A 15,936-nucleotide genomic window follows, 5' to 3' on the forward strand; every position below is an offset into this window, starting at 1 on the left:
CATTTCATTTATCTGTTCTTCTTGAGATTTCTCTTATTTCATTTGGGTGTTGTTTCTTTTTCTCCTCATTTTGGCTGCCTGTTTGAGTTTGTGACTGTGTATTAGGTAGACCTCCTACGCTTCTCAATTTCTAACGCACGGCAGTGTCAAGCTCTATTTCAGACTAATTAGATCAGGCAATGACTCCAAGTTCCAGAGACTGCCTCTGTCTATATAGACTGATAGGATTCCATCTTGAATTGCCCCCAGGCAATCATCCACAGGTGTGGCAAGGGTTTTTTTTTTTTTTCAACAGGGTGTAGTAATTGCTTCTGCCTGGAGGTTAATTGTTATTCTCAGTCTTTTAATGGGTGTCATTAACTCCGCACCATGGGGCAAGGTGTTTTCTAATAGGGTGGGTCAACTGTCTTCCCCCCCAGGCAAGGCCGCCTATATAGCAAATATGACCTCTGCAGCATGAGGGAATGACTCAACATAGAAAACCAGAGTGTCTGCCTTATGAGCTCTAACCCCAGAGCCCCCAATCCTGGCTTCTGCTCACGCAGCTCCAGTCCACTCTGCCCTCCCTCTGCCAGAGCACAAGTTTGGGTACCCTTCTCAGTTCTGGTGCTTTCTGCTCTGGGGCCCAGCTTGGGGATTAGACCACAGAGTTCTCAGTGGCAATTTCCCACAGCTGAGATATCTCTCTGGAACTTCAGATGTTGTTTCTGGGAGCCAGACCAGGCCTTTTGCACCTCCGCCCCTCCTGTCAGTCTCTATGCAGTCTCCACTTTCGGTCCTCGGTTATCAGGTTTCTCTTCAGCGAGTCTTCTGTTGATTATTCAGGAAGTTTGTCTGTATTTTAGTTGTCATTCCAGTTTTGTCCTGGGGGTGTGTCCGTGTAGCATCCACTTACTCCACACCAATTTTATTCCCCTAAAGATAGTATGGTGCAGAGCACACAGCCCAGGAGGGTGCAGGAGTGGAGGGGCTGGGAGAAGTCATCACTTGGAAAAAGTGATGTGTAAGCGAGACCTAAGGGGAAAGTAAGAATTAGTAAAGAAAGGTGCTAGGGTGGGGGTGCGGTATGTGTGGGTGGGTTGGAGATGGGGACAATGGAGCTTTTTCCAAGTTCACGGATGAAGAAACCAGAGACAGTAGGAAAAGTTTGAAAATAGTTAAGCCTCCCCACTTTTTTAGACCACTTGTCCTGAATTACAATTCTTTATTGTTCTCAAATAAACCCATCTTGCTGGAAAAATATCTGGCTGTGTATTTCTATAAGGTCAATAGTTTCTTCTACCAACTAGGAGATACCTCTACCAGCAGCAGCAGCAGCAGCAGCAGCAGCAGCAGCAATGAGGCCTAGTAAAAAAGATGGGAAAGGATCTTTTACTTGAAATCTTAAATTTTTAATATTATGAAAACATTCCTCTATCATATTTATATATCTTATGGATGATAAGTAAATAACTATTAACTATTTGAAAGCAAGGTCAGTGAGATTCAAGGTTTTTCATATTAGTTTGGGTTTTATATAAGATGTACATGTTTTTAAATAGTGCTGAAGTCTCTCTGGGAATTTTGAAGTCCTTTATAATCTTAGGTAGGGAAAAAGTCAATGAACTACAAAAAATGCTGAAGCCTACTACCCCGTTTGCTAGACGTGTACAAACTTAGGTTTACCAAGTCCACATTAAAATGATGATTTAACTTACAGTGTGATTCTCATTCTTTATTATTTCATTGTGAAGATCATTTATATTTAAATGGCTGCATTTTGTTGCTACAGATGTGTGACATATTTGTTTGGAGGGAATGTCAAGAAAAGTAAATGCTTAGATATGGTTAGGTCTGCATTGTTAAACCTATTTGGCATTTGTATAATTTAAAAGATGCTCAGGTAAAACATTAATTAGATTTCCATGCTCTGCATTACCAGTGTCTGGATATACTATTTAAATGTTTGCTATTTGGTTACTTGGATATATTTTAGAATATTCCAGAAATGTGTGTTAGTATGTTTGTTGCTTTGTAATAGTTTTACCTTAATTTTTATTTGGGGTTTTTATTATATAGTGGTTGGTTAAAATGTCTCTCAAAGCTTTGTTTCTAATATGAGAGATATAAGAAAATAGTTTTAAGACAAAAGTGAACAGAGCTATGATTTGAAACAAATTGCCTGGGATTAATAAAAATTAGTGTCTAGTTTACAGTAAAACGCCTTTATTAACAAATACTTTAGTGCAGTGTTGAGTCTTACTTAGGGGCTCGGAGAAAATGTGTAACTTGATTGATCTAACAAGTAAACATTTGCTTTATGAAACGAGTGTTAAGCAGTGTTAAGGATTTAGATGTGGATATTGAAAACCACTATGTTTTTTTGTAAAAAAAAAAATGCAACCAACTTATTGTATTCTGGCTGTACTTTAATTTCTAAATTGATTTAAAGTAAACAGTATGGATCTGAATGAAGTCGTCTAAAACAGCAGGAGATAGGCTAGTAATTACTCTTTGTAGTAGATTATTTGGAGCAGTGAATGCTTTAATTGGAAGTCAAATACCTATAAAGAGATGACAGTTCATATTAGTTCATAGTTCATTTTTAGGAATGTAGAGAAGGTAATTACTATGTGAAAGTTATCAGCTGAGGCTTGTCTTTTGGGGGAGAGTGTGAACGGTGTTAAAATGTCTGATTCCAAAGTAAAGTTAACAGATTTGGTCAACTTTGATCACTTAACCTAATATAACTTTTCTGTGTAATAAATTTATGTGTAACTGTACAGAAATTAAAAAAAACACATTTCAGATGTGTTCCCAAGTTATGTTACTGGATATTTCTTTAAGATCAATCAGACTTTCCTTCCCTATTGAACAACTGTGTTCTGGCTGCCTAGACAAAAACAACGTTGTACAGGTCTAGCAAACAGGACAGTAGGCTTCAATATTTCATTTTTAGTCCACTGACTTTTTCTTTCTTGGTAAGCATGTTGTGAAGATTAAGAACAGAAATGAAAGGTGCTAGTGTATTGGTATGGTTTCATTTGAAAATCACAATACATAACATAAAACCTTTTTTAAGTGGGCTCTCTCTGTATGTAGTAGGTATGTGTGAATAGGGTTTTCTGAGTTTAGGGAATATCTATAATAATAAAAGCATAATATGCTAATTAGACTGGACAGCCAAACAACCTTCCAGATGATGAAGCCACAGCGGTGGGGGCAGAGGCCGAGGCGGTTAGGGGCGATCAGGCATACAGGCGAGTGATTAGGGGTGATCAGTTTGGCAGGCGAGCAGTTAGGGCTGATCAGGCAGGCAGGTGAGTGGTTAGGGGTGATCAGGAAGGCAGGCGAGCAGTTAGGGGTGATCAGGCAGGCAGGCGAGCAGTTAGGGGTGATCAGGAAGGCAGGCAAGTGGTTAGGGGCAATCAGGCAGGCAGGTAGAGGCGGTTAGGGGTGGTCAGGCAGGCAGGTGAGCATTAGGGGCATCAGGCAGCAGGCAGAGTGGTTAGGGGTGATGAGGCAGGCAGGCAGAGTGGTTAGGGGTGATCAGGCAGGCAGGCAGGCAGGCAGGCCAGCAGTTAGGAGCCAGCAGTCCTGGATTGTGAGAGGGATGTCCAATTGCTGGCAGTCAGACATCCCTGGAGGGGTCCCGGATTGCAAGAGGGTGCACGCTGGGCTGAGGGACACCCCCCCCCCCCGTGCATGAATTTCGTGCACGGGGCCTCTAGTTTATATATAAAGAATATAGAACTATATTCTTGTTATCGCTCAGTTATGGTCCATATTTTAGAGAATTAAAGTAACTCATCAGGACAAGAGTTCATCCCTCTTGGCACACAGCAGAGCCAAACACCGAATACCCAGTTTTGCAGTGGTGAAAGTACAGTCATTTTTTTTTTTCAGACTGCTAAGCAAGAAAAACGGAAAGCTGTATTACTTAACACCAGATCTTCCAAATGACTTATCATTTGGGGCTTTTAAGGGCAAAAGTCATGAGTAAGGGATTCAGGGTCATGGGCTGTGTTGATTGGTCAATTTCTATGCAAGCTTCAGCAATCTGATTTATTCAGCTCCTAGTGGGAACCTGCCCTGGTCTAGTTAACTATGACTGTAGTTGAACAGAAAGAGAGTTATGTAAAACATCTTGGGTTTGATTGTGAGTCAGTTACATTATCTTAAGAACAGAAAGAAAAGAACAAGGCTATATATTTCATGCTTACCAGGCTATATTCTTCTGTCATCTTAAGCAGAGAATACCTTCTTAAACTTTCTTTACAGTCAGGCCTGCATACTCCAAGACATGACTACATTCCAGTGCAACTATGACTCTTGAGAAGGACTAATTTAATCATTTTAACTAACAGCTATATTCTAATATATCTAGTCTGTTATGATTTGCTGTTTCATTAATATCCATAATATGATAGAACTCTTATTCTAATAAACCTAATGCAAATTGTATCAGGAATATTTCATTAATTTTTCATGTCAGAGAAAGTGAATGCAGGAAAAAATTGCATATGCAAACATATATTACCTCAGTATACCATTAATGGCATATGCATTTGAAAAAAAGTCATGATTAATGGTATATTGAGATGATATATGTTTGCATATGCCATTTTGATGCAGTGTTAGGGAATGTTTTAGGTATGCTATGTATACGCAGATGGAGATTTTTAAATACATAAACTGCAACTCAGTCTGTTCAGTTGAGTCATTTAACTTGTATGAGAGAAAGAAGAATAATACTTGATTTTTATGTACAGGAAGAAATTGTCTTTTAACATTCCCTTTTTTTACTGGTTAACAGCTTGTGGGTAGGTGCAATATGGGATTATCATTACTTGGATACCTCAGGATATGAAAGGATTGACCAGAAAAAAATGTACAGGAAAATGTCAGAAAGCTCTAGGGAACAAACTATTTGATTGAAAATAGGCAAAAGGAACAAATTATCAATAGTTAGAGAAAGAGATCTTAGAAATTCAGTTATGCATTCTTGAAAGCAATGGCAAAATTATAGGATTTATTTGTTTGTACCATTCTCACTCCAAAAAGGATTAGAGATAAAGTGGATAGGTTATTTATCTTGGTAATATGGCAAGGTGGATGGAAGGGGAGAACCTGACTTTCTTACTACAAAGTTTTTCTCTTGTGTGGGTTTGCTGCCATCTTGTTCATCTGATTGAATAACATATTTGGGCAGCTCAGTGGGCGACTACATAATCTTTCCAATTCCTAACTCTAATGTTGATATCAAATAAGTATTCTCAATAGTACTTATCAAATCACTCCATTTACCCTCCTGTATCCTAGTAAAAATATCTTGCCTTAATAATGTCTGTACATGTAAACTTTTAAGCTTTTATTATGTAATAGGTCATAATATCAGTGTTATTAAATGTAATGAGTAATATTTTACTTTAAAGCTCTAATCTAGACTAAAACTTGCACTACTTTTTTTTTTTAGGACAGCAAGTAGAGGGGACTTCATGTTTTCTGCAGATCGTTTGGTAGGTGGAAGCTTTCCATTTTCATTTTATTGTTCGTCTTAGTGATATAACCATAGTAGGCCAAAGGTTTTTTTTATTATTATTTAGAGCATTCTGGGTGTGAGAGATTGTACCAAGTAACCACCATCTTGCTAGACTTCTGAAGTATTGTTTCTACTGTTGCATTAAAACTCTGTCTCAGTCCCTTTCACCTCAAAGCATTTTCCATAAACTCATTTTCTATAGCTCTCAGGTTCTCCCACCTCTCAAAATGATCTTGGTAACCTTGTCATAAGTAACCCTTAAATGCCTCATTTTAGGGCAGTAAAGTGAAGTACATTTAAAGAAAACCAAAGATGTAAGGAGACCTAGTAGTTAGTTACCCTGTGATATCCATCTAATGCACAAAAATTAATAACTCTCCTGTAGTTTACACTGGAGGAATTTATTTAGCCTCTTCTTTTCTGTACTATCCTTGCATGTGAAATATTGAGTTGGACTATCTACAATTTCCTCAGGGACTTTCTGTTAAGGGTTGACCAAGTTCAATTCTGTTTAGCTAGTGTGATCTGAGAGAATCTCAGACCAGATTGTGTTGTCTTCAGGGTAAATACTGTGTTTCCCTCTTATGTTTATATCTAAGTATTCTCAGTGCTTACAATGAGGTTGACACATTTTCTGCTGTGGTTATTAATATTCAGCCATTCCTGAAATATATATATTGAACTCCTGTAAATCAGGCACTGTGCTAGGCTGTGTTGCTGGGGGAGAAGATAGAGTAGTAAAGAATACAAGGCTTCTCTCTAGCTAGTCTTCAGTTGGTTTTTCAGGATGATTTTTTTATATTTTAGTTGTAATTCCAGTTTGGGCCTGGGAGGTCAGTGTAGCTTCCACTTAATTCTACACCATCTTGGAATCTCCCAGCAGTAAAGAATACAGACACATGGTCCCTGCTTTCATAGAGTTTACAATCTAAATATTATTGGCAGTATTGCATTTGGGAAAGAGAGAAAAGTAGTTTATTAATTTTCATTTACATTTTTCCTAGGAAAATCTTTATTTCAAAAGAGTATAGACAACTGTTCTACTTTTGGCTTTAAATATTCTTAGTTCAGAGGCAAATTCTGTTTACAATTATTTGAGTTTGTAAGGGCAGTAATAACCTTTGGATTTCATCTAGATAAATGTAATTGACGTTTCTGGAGTAATAGGTCATTATGTCATTATGCTTTTATCAAACTAAAGGAACAGGTTCAAGGAGGAAGGAATTTGTGTCAGTGGCTGCTGTGGGGAAAACAGAGGTCCTGGTATTCATTGGTAGAAAATGGTTCCTCTTTCCTTTCTTTGGTTCCTTCTTTTCATTTCTTTTCTTTTCTTTTCTTTATTTTTCACCTTTTCTTATGTCCTTTTTCTACAGAAAATAGGAGTTAAGTTTGTGGTTATTGTAAAATACTTACCAGGAAACATATGAAAACATGCTCAAAGTCACTAATCATCTGAGAGATGCAAATCAAAATGACAATTAGGTACCATCTCACACCTGTCAGAATGGCTATCATCAACAAATCAGCAAACGACAAGTGCTGGTGAGGATGTGGAGAAAAAAGAACCCTTGTGCACTGCTGGTGGGAATGCAGACTGATGCAGCCACTGTGGAGAACAGTATGGAGTTTCCTCAAAAACTAAAAATGGAACTCCCGTTTGATCCAGTGATCCCACTTCTAGGAATATATCCCAAGAAATCAGAAACACCAATCAGAAAGGATATATGCACCCCTGTGTTCATAGCAGCACAATTTACAATAGCTAAGATTTGGAAACAGCCTAAATGCCCATCAGCAGATGAGTGGATTAGAAAACTGTGGTACTTCTACACAATGGAATACTACGCTGCTATAAAAAAGAAGGAATTCTTACCATTTGCAACAGCATGGATGGAAGTGGAGAGCATTGTGCTAAGTGAAATAAGCCAGTCAGAGGAAGATAAATATCATATGATCTGACTCATATGTGGTATATAAAGAACATCATAAACTTATGAACAAAAATAGATCCAGAGACAGAGAAGCATTGAACAGACCATCCAACCTCAGAGGGAAGGGGGGGGCAGGGTGAGAGATCAACCAAAGGACTTGTATGCATGCATATAAGCATAACTCATGGACAGAAACACTAGGGGGTGAGGGCATGTGCTGGGGGGAGAGGGAGGCGGGGGGAGGTCAATGAGGGAAAAAGGAGACATATGTACTACTATTTGTAATATTTTAAACAATAAATTACTTAGCTGAAAGAGCAGGCATTATATCTTAATCGAATGAGATAACAAGGACCAAGGGCATAACTCACCTGAGTGGATGATAGTTGGGGCCTCTCTGGTCTCTGCAGATGATTGTATAGGTTGTGATATTGGGAGGTGTGGGGTAGAGCGTTTGTGTGGTTGTGGTAAGGAATGAAGTTGTTTAGGTTTCTAGTGTTGAATTTTTCTAGTACACTGTCTCTTCTAGGACAAGGATCCCATTATAGTTTACATTAATTATATCCTGAATTTATCAGGATTGGCTTCCCTAGCACTCAGATTTTAAGTTCTTTATATTTTAGTCACCCTTCTTCTGGTTTTATATTCTTCTATAAGACTTGGACACACGAATTTCTGTCCCAGAGTTGCAGGAGAGGTAAGACTCTTGGTTCTCAACCTTCCTAATGCCGTGACCCTTTAATACAGTTCCTCATGTTGTGGTGACCCCCAACCATAAAATTATTTTTGTTGCTACTTCATAACTGTAATTTTGCTACTGTTATGAATCGTAATGTAAATATCTGATATGCAGGATGTATTTTCATTGTTCGCGACCCACAGGTTGAGAACCGCTGTTTTAGAGGCATGTTACTAGAAGGAGATCTAGGCTCATCAAAGAAAAGGATCCTCTTCTTCCCTTGCAATCTATCTATATAAAAGGCTAATATGCTAAGTGTCCTTCCCACCTTCTGAATGGTCGCTATGGCACGCACTCACCACCAGGGGGCAAATGCTCAATACAGGAGCTGCCATTATGCACACTTGCCATTTACAGAGAAACGGCAGTGTGGACTTGGCCCACAAAGCAACACTCAGCTTCCCCCAAGTCGGACACAGGCCCCGCCACCACCCCGGAGCGACACCCCACCAAATCGCAGCTGAAGCTGCTGCTGAGACCCCATAGCCAGCCTGGAAATGGTAGCTGTGGGCAGCGGGTAATAACGTCACATAGCAACACCCGGCTTCCTCTCCCTAGAGACTAGCCCCCTTGCTATTTCTCCACCCCAGGAACATGACTTGCTTTATAGCCAGGTGCAAACACTTTACACTATAACCAAATGTCTATGAAGCGTTTTCCCATGCCTCATCTCATTTGATCCTCACAAAAGTCCTGGAGTAGGTAGATAGGAGACTCGGTGGAATCCTATTTTCTTTTCATTAGCTCAAAAATGGAGATTTAGAAAGCTTAGAAACTTGACCTGACTGAAAAGAAGTAATAAATGGTGGACCTTGAAAATGACTTCAGGTTTTCTCACTGCACAGAATATAGTCAAACACTGCTGCAGTTAAATATTTTACCCTTTGTTCTTCCTGCGTGATCTACAATAGTAATGTGTTTTGTGTTGATATTTACTGCTGTGTTGCTGACAATTACCTAAAAGAGAAATTGGGGTGCTTCACTGGGCTGGAAAAAGTTTAGCTAAATCAGAAAGTAGGTCTAATTAAGCAAGTTTATTCTATCCTATATAATAAAAGCCCAGCAACCGAATGGCGGAACGACCAGGGCCCCTCGCCCGGCTGGCCCTGCCCCCAAGCAGGCCTCCCCCACCCCGATCGAGGGCGGGGCTGGCCAGCAAGCCACCCACAGCCCTTTGCCCCAGCCTGTCCTGCCCCTGAGTGGCCCCCAACACCCCTAAATCACTGCCTGGCTCCCTGGTGCATGTACATTTAGTGAAAGCACAAGGAAATAATTATCAGTCTCTTCTGTCCCCAACCAGAGTCTCCAGAGGGCTCTGCTAATACTGCAGCCAAGGTGTGGAATTCTCCCTCCACGCCTGCAGCCCCAGGAGACCTTCCAAGTTAGCCAAAAAGGTGACCTAAGCATTAATGGGATGGCGGCCCTTTGCTGAGGAATGTAGAGAGGCTGGGTGGGGATTTGGTGAAATTGTGGGGCCTTGCAGATTAGATGAGCTTTCAATCTCTCTTTAAAAGGGGGCAGCGAAGAGGACCCACAGGCTTCCAGGAGCAACAGTGAAGAGTAGGCACATTCAAAAACAGAAAAACTTTTAAACAAATAGACATGAAGATCATATTGGGAAACTGAGCGCAAAGCCCTGGGATTAATGCAAAAATCATTCAAGGGCCATCATCCATCTTGATATACGTTCGCAAACAACACAGAAACAACTTCATCTCATGGCATGTGAAATGCAAAACAGTTCTGTTGTGGGTTTTCTTTTGACCATCCTTAAAGTATAATTAGATCCAGCGGGGGGGAAAGCTACAGCTTCCAGCATTAGACCCCATGGCCGGCCCTGCCCTATGGGCCCCCATTGGGGCAGGCCTGCCGGACCCAACCTGTGCACGAATTCATGCACCGGGCCTCTAGTGTATATATATAAAAGGCTAAGTTGAATCGTGCATGCTGGTACCAATAGCACGCATGTGATTCCATCTGTCATTGTTGATTGTGAATTTGGTTGACACTTCTATTATAAAGGGCGAATAGTGATATTAATATATTTCCTCTAATTAATTTCCTTTCAATGTGCACGAATTCATGCACCGGGGCACTAGTTTGCTCATAAGAAACATTAACCTCCACAGAAGTTGGTGGTTAGAAGTGAGTGTGCACACACCCAGTATTTATGAGGTTCCTGGACATTCTGTGTGGTGCTGCAGATTGATAAAGTGCTGGCCCATTTAGCATTGATACTTTTTTTTTATGTATAGGGTGTAATGTCACAGGAAGGCCATAGTATTCTGCCACCCGTGAGGAGTAAGCCCAAGTTGCTGTTGGATGTGTTGTACACAGAGAAGCCATTCTTCAGGCGCTCTGCTGTCTCCACACCCAATAGCATTGATACTTTTATTGGCAACAACAGGGTGTTGTGTTGTGACACCAGAGCATGGGGGCTGCATTTCTACCAGCTGTTTCTGATTCTCAACCAATAGTGTAATATTGATTGTAGAAAATAGTGTAATATTGATTGTAGACTCCAGGTGCTTGCTTATTGGAAGGAATATTGTATCTGGTTTTTGGAGGCTGTTCCTTGTAGTTCTGATGGATTCTTTTCTCTATTCCACACATTAAGATCACTAGGAGCCTTTATTGTTTAGCTGACAAACCTCAATGCATCCAACTGCTTCCTACCACTCATTGGCTTAACTCTATCCACTCATTTATTTCTTATTAAGAAGTTTCAGACTTTCTTTGGATTATGGTGGGCCTAGTTAAAAACAATCTAATTGAACAATTTCAAAGTACTGAACAAGGCAAAGAAGTTCTCTCTAGGCACTATTTCCAGAGTAACAAGAAGTTTATTACTTCCAAGGCTGTCTGCCATGACTCTTGTCACTTGCTGTAATTTTGAATCTCTTTTAAAATAGCCTGGACTGACTGAATGAGAATCATAAGGCATGCTCGAGTCTTTTTATTTTTGGGCAATCAGATGCCTAACCAGGGTTGAATACCTACTAACAAGCAGCCTGGCATTTGGATCTATCTCTATATCAGACACACGATAGGGGCCCCCTTCCTTCCTCCATAAGCTAAATCCTTGCCTAGTTTGTTTCTAAATTTTGTCTAGTGTTCAGCTCCAGATACTAACAGGTAACAAGAAATTCTTAGCAGATTTTCAACTTATTCTTTCTTTTACTTTCTAGATCAGACTTGTTGTGGAAGAAGGATTGAATCAGCTGCCTTATAAAGAATGCATGGTGACCACTCCAACGGGTAATCACAGCTGTTACTGTAATATTTTTCTCATAAAAATTCTGAGTTAGAATTGGGGGGAAATGGAAAAAAAAACAGTCTGCATAAATTAGTATGCAGAATGTGGAGTCGAGGTGGAGCTGTTCTTTTAAACAACTTAATAAACCTAGAGACATTTAGTAAAGAAATTTATGTGGATGACTTTTTGTTAATGGCTTGCTTGTCAATTTAAGTTAAGGGTTAATAAATATTCTTCAGCATGCAGGTGATGCCTTTGATGACAGCCCATTGGAACCAGAGTTAAGAATTGCTGGCAATTTATCTTCATCTCTGTGGGGAAGCAAATGGGTGGACTGGTTTGGCATTAAAACTCCAAATAAAAGGATGAGAAGTAAAAAAGAAAAATAAAAATGATGAGAATTAGAGAAGGTACTTTGTGCTACTAAAATAGAAAGCAGCCAAAGATCCTTGTTTCAGGGATTTAAAATTCTGGTTTGGTTTTTTAGTAAATGATGGTAGCTGTTCTATTCAAAGTTTGACACTAAATTGGGAGATGAGCTTGCTGCATAATTGAAACAGATTCAGGTTGAAACCAAGAGTTGTACATGTCTTGGTAATGATTTCTGTCTCTTTCTTTTGCTTTTAAAGGCAGAATGGAGGCTCATAAAAGGGACAGAATGAGGAGGCTCTCTGCTGTGGCTCACAGTGGGTGCTGGTTGAATTGATGGTGTTTATAGCATTCGTGGAGTGCAGTGATTCTCTGAATTCAATTTGAGGAATATGTTTGTGAATATTATGCTATCATATGTCCTATTCCCACTTGATGAAGTCCACCTCCCCCAATTATCCACACAGGTTTCTTATTAATAATTAAGAAATAACTATGAAAAGTCTTGACCCTTCTCATTACTTTCACAGGGAACCTAAGACATTATATAGTATGTCTGGACAAGGATTGCTCAGTACCCATCTGCTTTACACCATAGGGACTTTATAAAATAAGTAGGTTGTTCCAATGATGAAAGATACATTCTTTGGATTTATTTTCAACAGGGTACAAGTATGAAGGAGTGAAATTTGAGAAGGGAAATTGTGGCGTCAGCATTATGAGAAGCGGTAGGTTCACATATGTGTGATATTGTCCATTTGCATGCATATAAACACTTGCTGTTTCCCAGGAGAGAAATGAGATTTTCTGTCACAATTGAAGCATGCTTTAGCTTAAATCTCACTGTGTTGTTTATCCTCATGGTGCATTGGAATCATGGCCTGTGTGTTGCTGAGTTTGGCTAATTTTAACTGCAGAGCATCTTCCCTAGTGGCCTGCCCCATGGGCAAGCCAGCTGGTAGGAATGTAGACTGGTACAGCCACTATGGAAAATAGTATAGAGTTTCCTCAAAAAATTAAAAATTGAACTGCTATTTGACCCAGTGGTCTCACTTCTAGGAATATATCCTAAAAGTTCTAAAACACCAATCAGAAATTATATATGCACCCCTATGTTCATAGCAGCGCTATTTACAATAGCTAAGATCTGGAAACAGCCCAAGTGCCCCTCAGTAGATGAGTGGATAAAAAACTGGTGCATTTACAACATGGAATACTGTGGTATAAATGTACCACCACAGCAGTAAAAAAAACAAGGATCTCTTACCCTTTGAGACAGCATGGAAGGACCTGGAGAGTATTATGCTAAGCAAAATAAGCCAGTCAGAGAAAGACAAGTATCACATGATCTCACTTATATATGAAATCTAATGAATACAATAAAGCGATGAATAAAATAGAACTAGAAGCATGGATACATGGAACAGACTGTGATGAATCTCAGAGGGAAGGGGGAAGGGAGAGTGGAAAGAGATTAACCAAAGAACTTACATGTATATATGCCTAGCCCATGGACACAGACAATAGATAGGTGAAGGTCTGGGATGGGGTGGGAGATGGGTAGAGGGGGACAAAAGGGGGAAATGAGAGATATCTGTAATACTCTCAAGAATAAAATAAATTAAAAAACACACACTGTAGTACAAATATACAATGGAATACTATATAGCTGTAAAAAAGGAAGGATCTCTTACCCTTTGAGATAGCATGGAGTAACCCGAAGGTTATTATGCTAAGCAAAACAAGCCAGTCAGAGAAAGACAAATATTGCATGATATCACTTATATGTGGAATCTAATGAGCACATTAAACTGATGAATAAAATAGAATCAGAGGCATGGATACATGAAACAAGAGTGACAAATCTCAGAGGGAGAGGGAAAGGGAGAAGGGAAGAAATTAGCCAAAGAACTTATATGCATATTAGTGGCCCAGGGCATGGATTTGTGCACATTGAAAGGAAATTAATTAGAAGAAATATTTTAATATCACTATTCACCCTTTCTGTATAATAGAAGTATCAGAGATGAAAGAAAATTAGCAAAATGTATCCTACATAATAAAAGGCTAATATGCAAATTGACCGAATGGCAGGATGACTGGTTGCTATGATGCGCACTGACCACCATGGGGCAGATGCTCAATGCTGGAGCTGCCCCCTGGTGGTCAGTGTGCTCCCACAGGGAGAGTGCTCCTCAGAAGCTAGGCTCACAGCTGGCAAGCGCAGCGGTGGTGGCAGGAGCCTCTCCCGTCTCCTCTGTAGGTGGGTGGTAAGGAGCGAGGGGTCCCGGACTGCGAGAGGGTGCAGGCTGGGCTGAGGGACCCCTCCCCCTCCCTCCAGTGCACAAATCTTGTGCATCAGGCCTCTAGTATGAAAATAATATATAAATTGATTAATAAATAAACAATATGAAAATGATGTAATAACAACAAAGACATGATATAACAACACCAAAACATGATATAAAAACAACAAAAACATGATATAAAAACAACATTGATAAAAACAATTACTGATAAATTGATTAAACCTATTCTTATATCTCCCTGTATACCACATTAACAGTAAAAACACTTTCAGAGTGCTTGACTAATTTTCCTTATGATGAAGTATTTACAACTTTAACTTTAATGTCACACGCTCTTTGAACTCAAGAGAAAGCAACATATAACTGACCATGTCCAAAAACTGGTTCAGGTAGGAAACTCTGTCTAGAGTTTGTCCTTGTGATTTATTAATAGTCATAAAAAATGCTGGCATTACAGGAAACTGTCTTCCAATTAGTTTAAATGGGAGGCCAGTGTCAGATGGGGACAAATCAATTCTTGGAATCAGAACAACCCCTCCTTTCGCAGATCCTGTTAATACAGGGGTGGGCAAACTTTTTGACTCGAGGGCCACAATGGGTTCTTAAACTGGACCGGAGGGCTGGAACAAAAGCATGGATGGAGTGTTTGTGTGAACTAATATAAATTCAAAGTAAACATCATTACATAAAAGGGTACGGTCTTTTTTTTTTTTTTTAGTTTTATTCATTTCAAACGGGCCGGATCCGGCCCGCGGGCCGTAGTTTGCCCACGGCTGTGTTAATACTTCAGCTTCGATTATGTTAGGTTGCAATCTTTTGATAATAAATCTAGTACCATTTTAAAGACCCCATTTATTCTTAAGATTTCTCAGTAGCATGATGATTGCACCAACTTTCAATTTTAATTTATGACATGGCATTCCCGAAGGAGTAATACTATTAAGAAATTCAATGGGAGCTTTATATGTATCGCGCATGCGCAAATCAACATTTATTTTTAAATTGCCAGTGCACATCATATGTACCTGCCGGTCAGTCGAACAGTTGGACAGGTGGTCAGTCACTTAGCCTTTTATATATATAGATATGCATTGCCCATTAACACAGACAATAGGGTGGTAAAGGCCTGGGGTGGGGTGGGGATCAGGTGGTGGGAGCAAGGGGGGAAAAAGGTGGGGCATCTGTAATACTTTCAACAATAAAGATTTAACAAATATTCAGGGGAGGATGGGAGGATAGGAGGATGCGATAATGCTGTCTTGGGGAGAAGAGAGCAGCTTGAAGACTTATGAATGATGGTACAATTTCAAATCCACAGAACTTTGCATACCGGGCTGGAGAAAATTTTTTTTCTGTTTTTTATTTCTTTTGAGCTGGACTGAATGACCTGTTTAGTAATTTTAGTTTTATATTTGATGAGTATGTGACCATGTAGGCAAATTCACTTAACTGTCATTAACTCTAGGTATTTACAGTTTTTGCTGGTCTCATAAATACTGTATTTGGTTTGAGTACAACTGATTACCCTTATAAGCTAACCTTTGTGCAGTAAAATTACATGCCTGCAATTAGAAGCTATATGTGTTACATAGGGATGATTATTTCTATTTAGCAATTTAATTATTTTTTTTTTCACAAGATACAGGGTACAGTGGAAGCCCCACTTGCTTGCAATGGAAACAGATGGACTTTAAAAACACACACACATATTAACACTAGAGGCCTGGTGCATGAAATTCGTGCACGGGGGGGGGGGAGTAACTCTTCAGCTCAGCCTGCACCTCTTCATTCTGGGGAACCCTGTGGGATTG

At 39.7% G+C, this 15,936-nt stretch overlaps 1 protein-coding gene and 1 non-coding gene across 4 annotated transcripts in view; one reads left to right on the forward strand and one right to left on the reverse strand.

Annotated features, from left to right (window-relative positions):
- Nucleotides 1-15,936, forward strand: part of UPRT (uracil phosphoribosyltransferase homolog) — a 68,123-nt gene that overhangs the window by 42,805 nt on the left and 9,382 nt on the right. For 2 of the 3 annotated variants that reach the window (XM_006082945.3, XM_014466162.2), the window contains exons 2-4: nt 5,456-5,498; nt 11,380-11,449; nt 12,482-12,544. In XM_006082945.3, the coding sequence (XP_006083007.1) occupies nt 5,456-5,498; nt 11,380-11,449; nt 12,482-12,544 (176 nt within the window). The remainder of the gene's footprint in view (nt 1-5,455; nt 5,499-11,379; nt 11,450-12,481; nt 12,545-15,936) is intronic. The other variant, XM_006082946.3, reaches the window with a different exon arrangement.
- Nucleotides 10,439-10,567, reverse strand: LOC111823073. Its single transcript, XR_002826057.1, has one exon. It is a non-coding gene; the product is annotated as a small nucleolar RNA SNORA11 (small nucleolar RNA).

The sequence above is a fragment of the Myotis lucifugus genome, unplaced genomic scaffold (genome assembly GCF_000147115.1).
Source record: "Myotis lucifugus unplaced genomic scaffold, Myoluc2.0 scaffold_4, whole genome shotgun sequence".
Taxonomy (NCBI): domain Eukaryota; kingdom Metazoa; phylum Chordata; class Mammalia; order Chiroptera; family Vespertilionidae; genus Myotis; species Myotis lucifugus.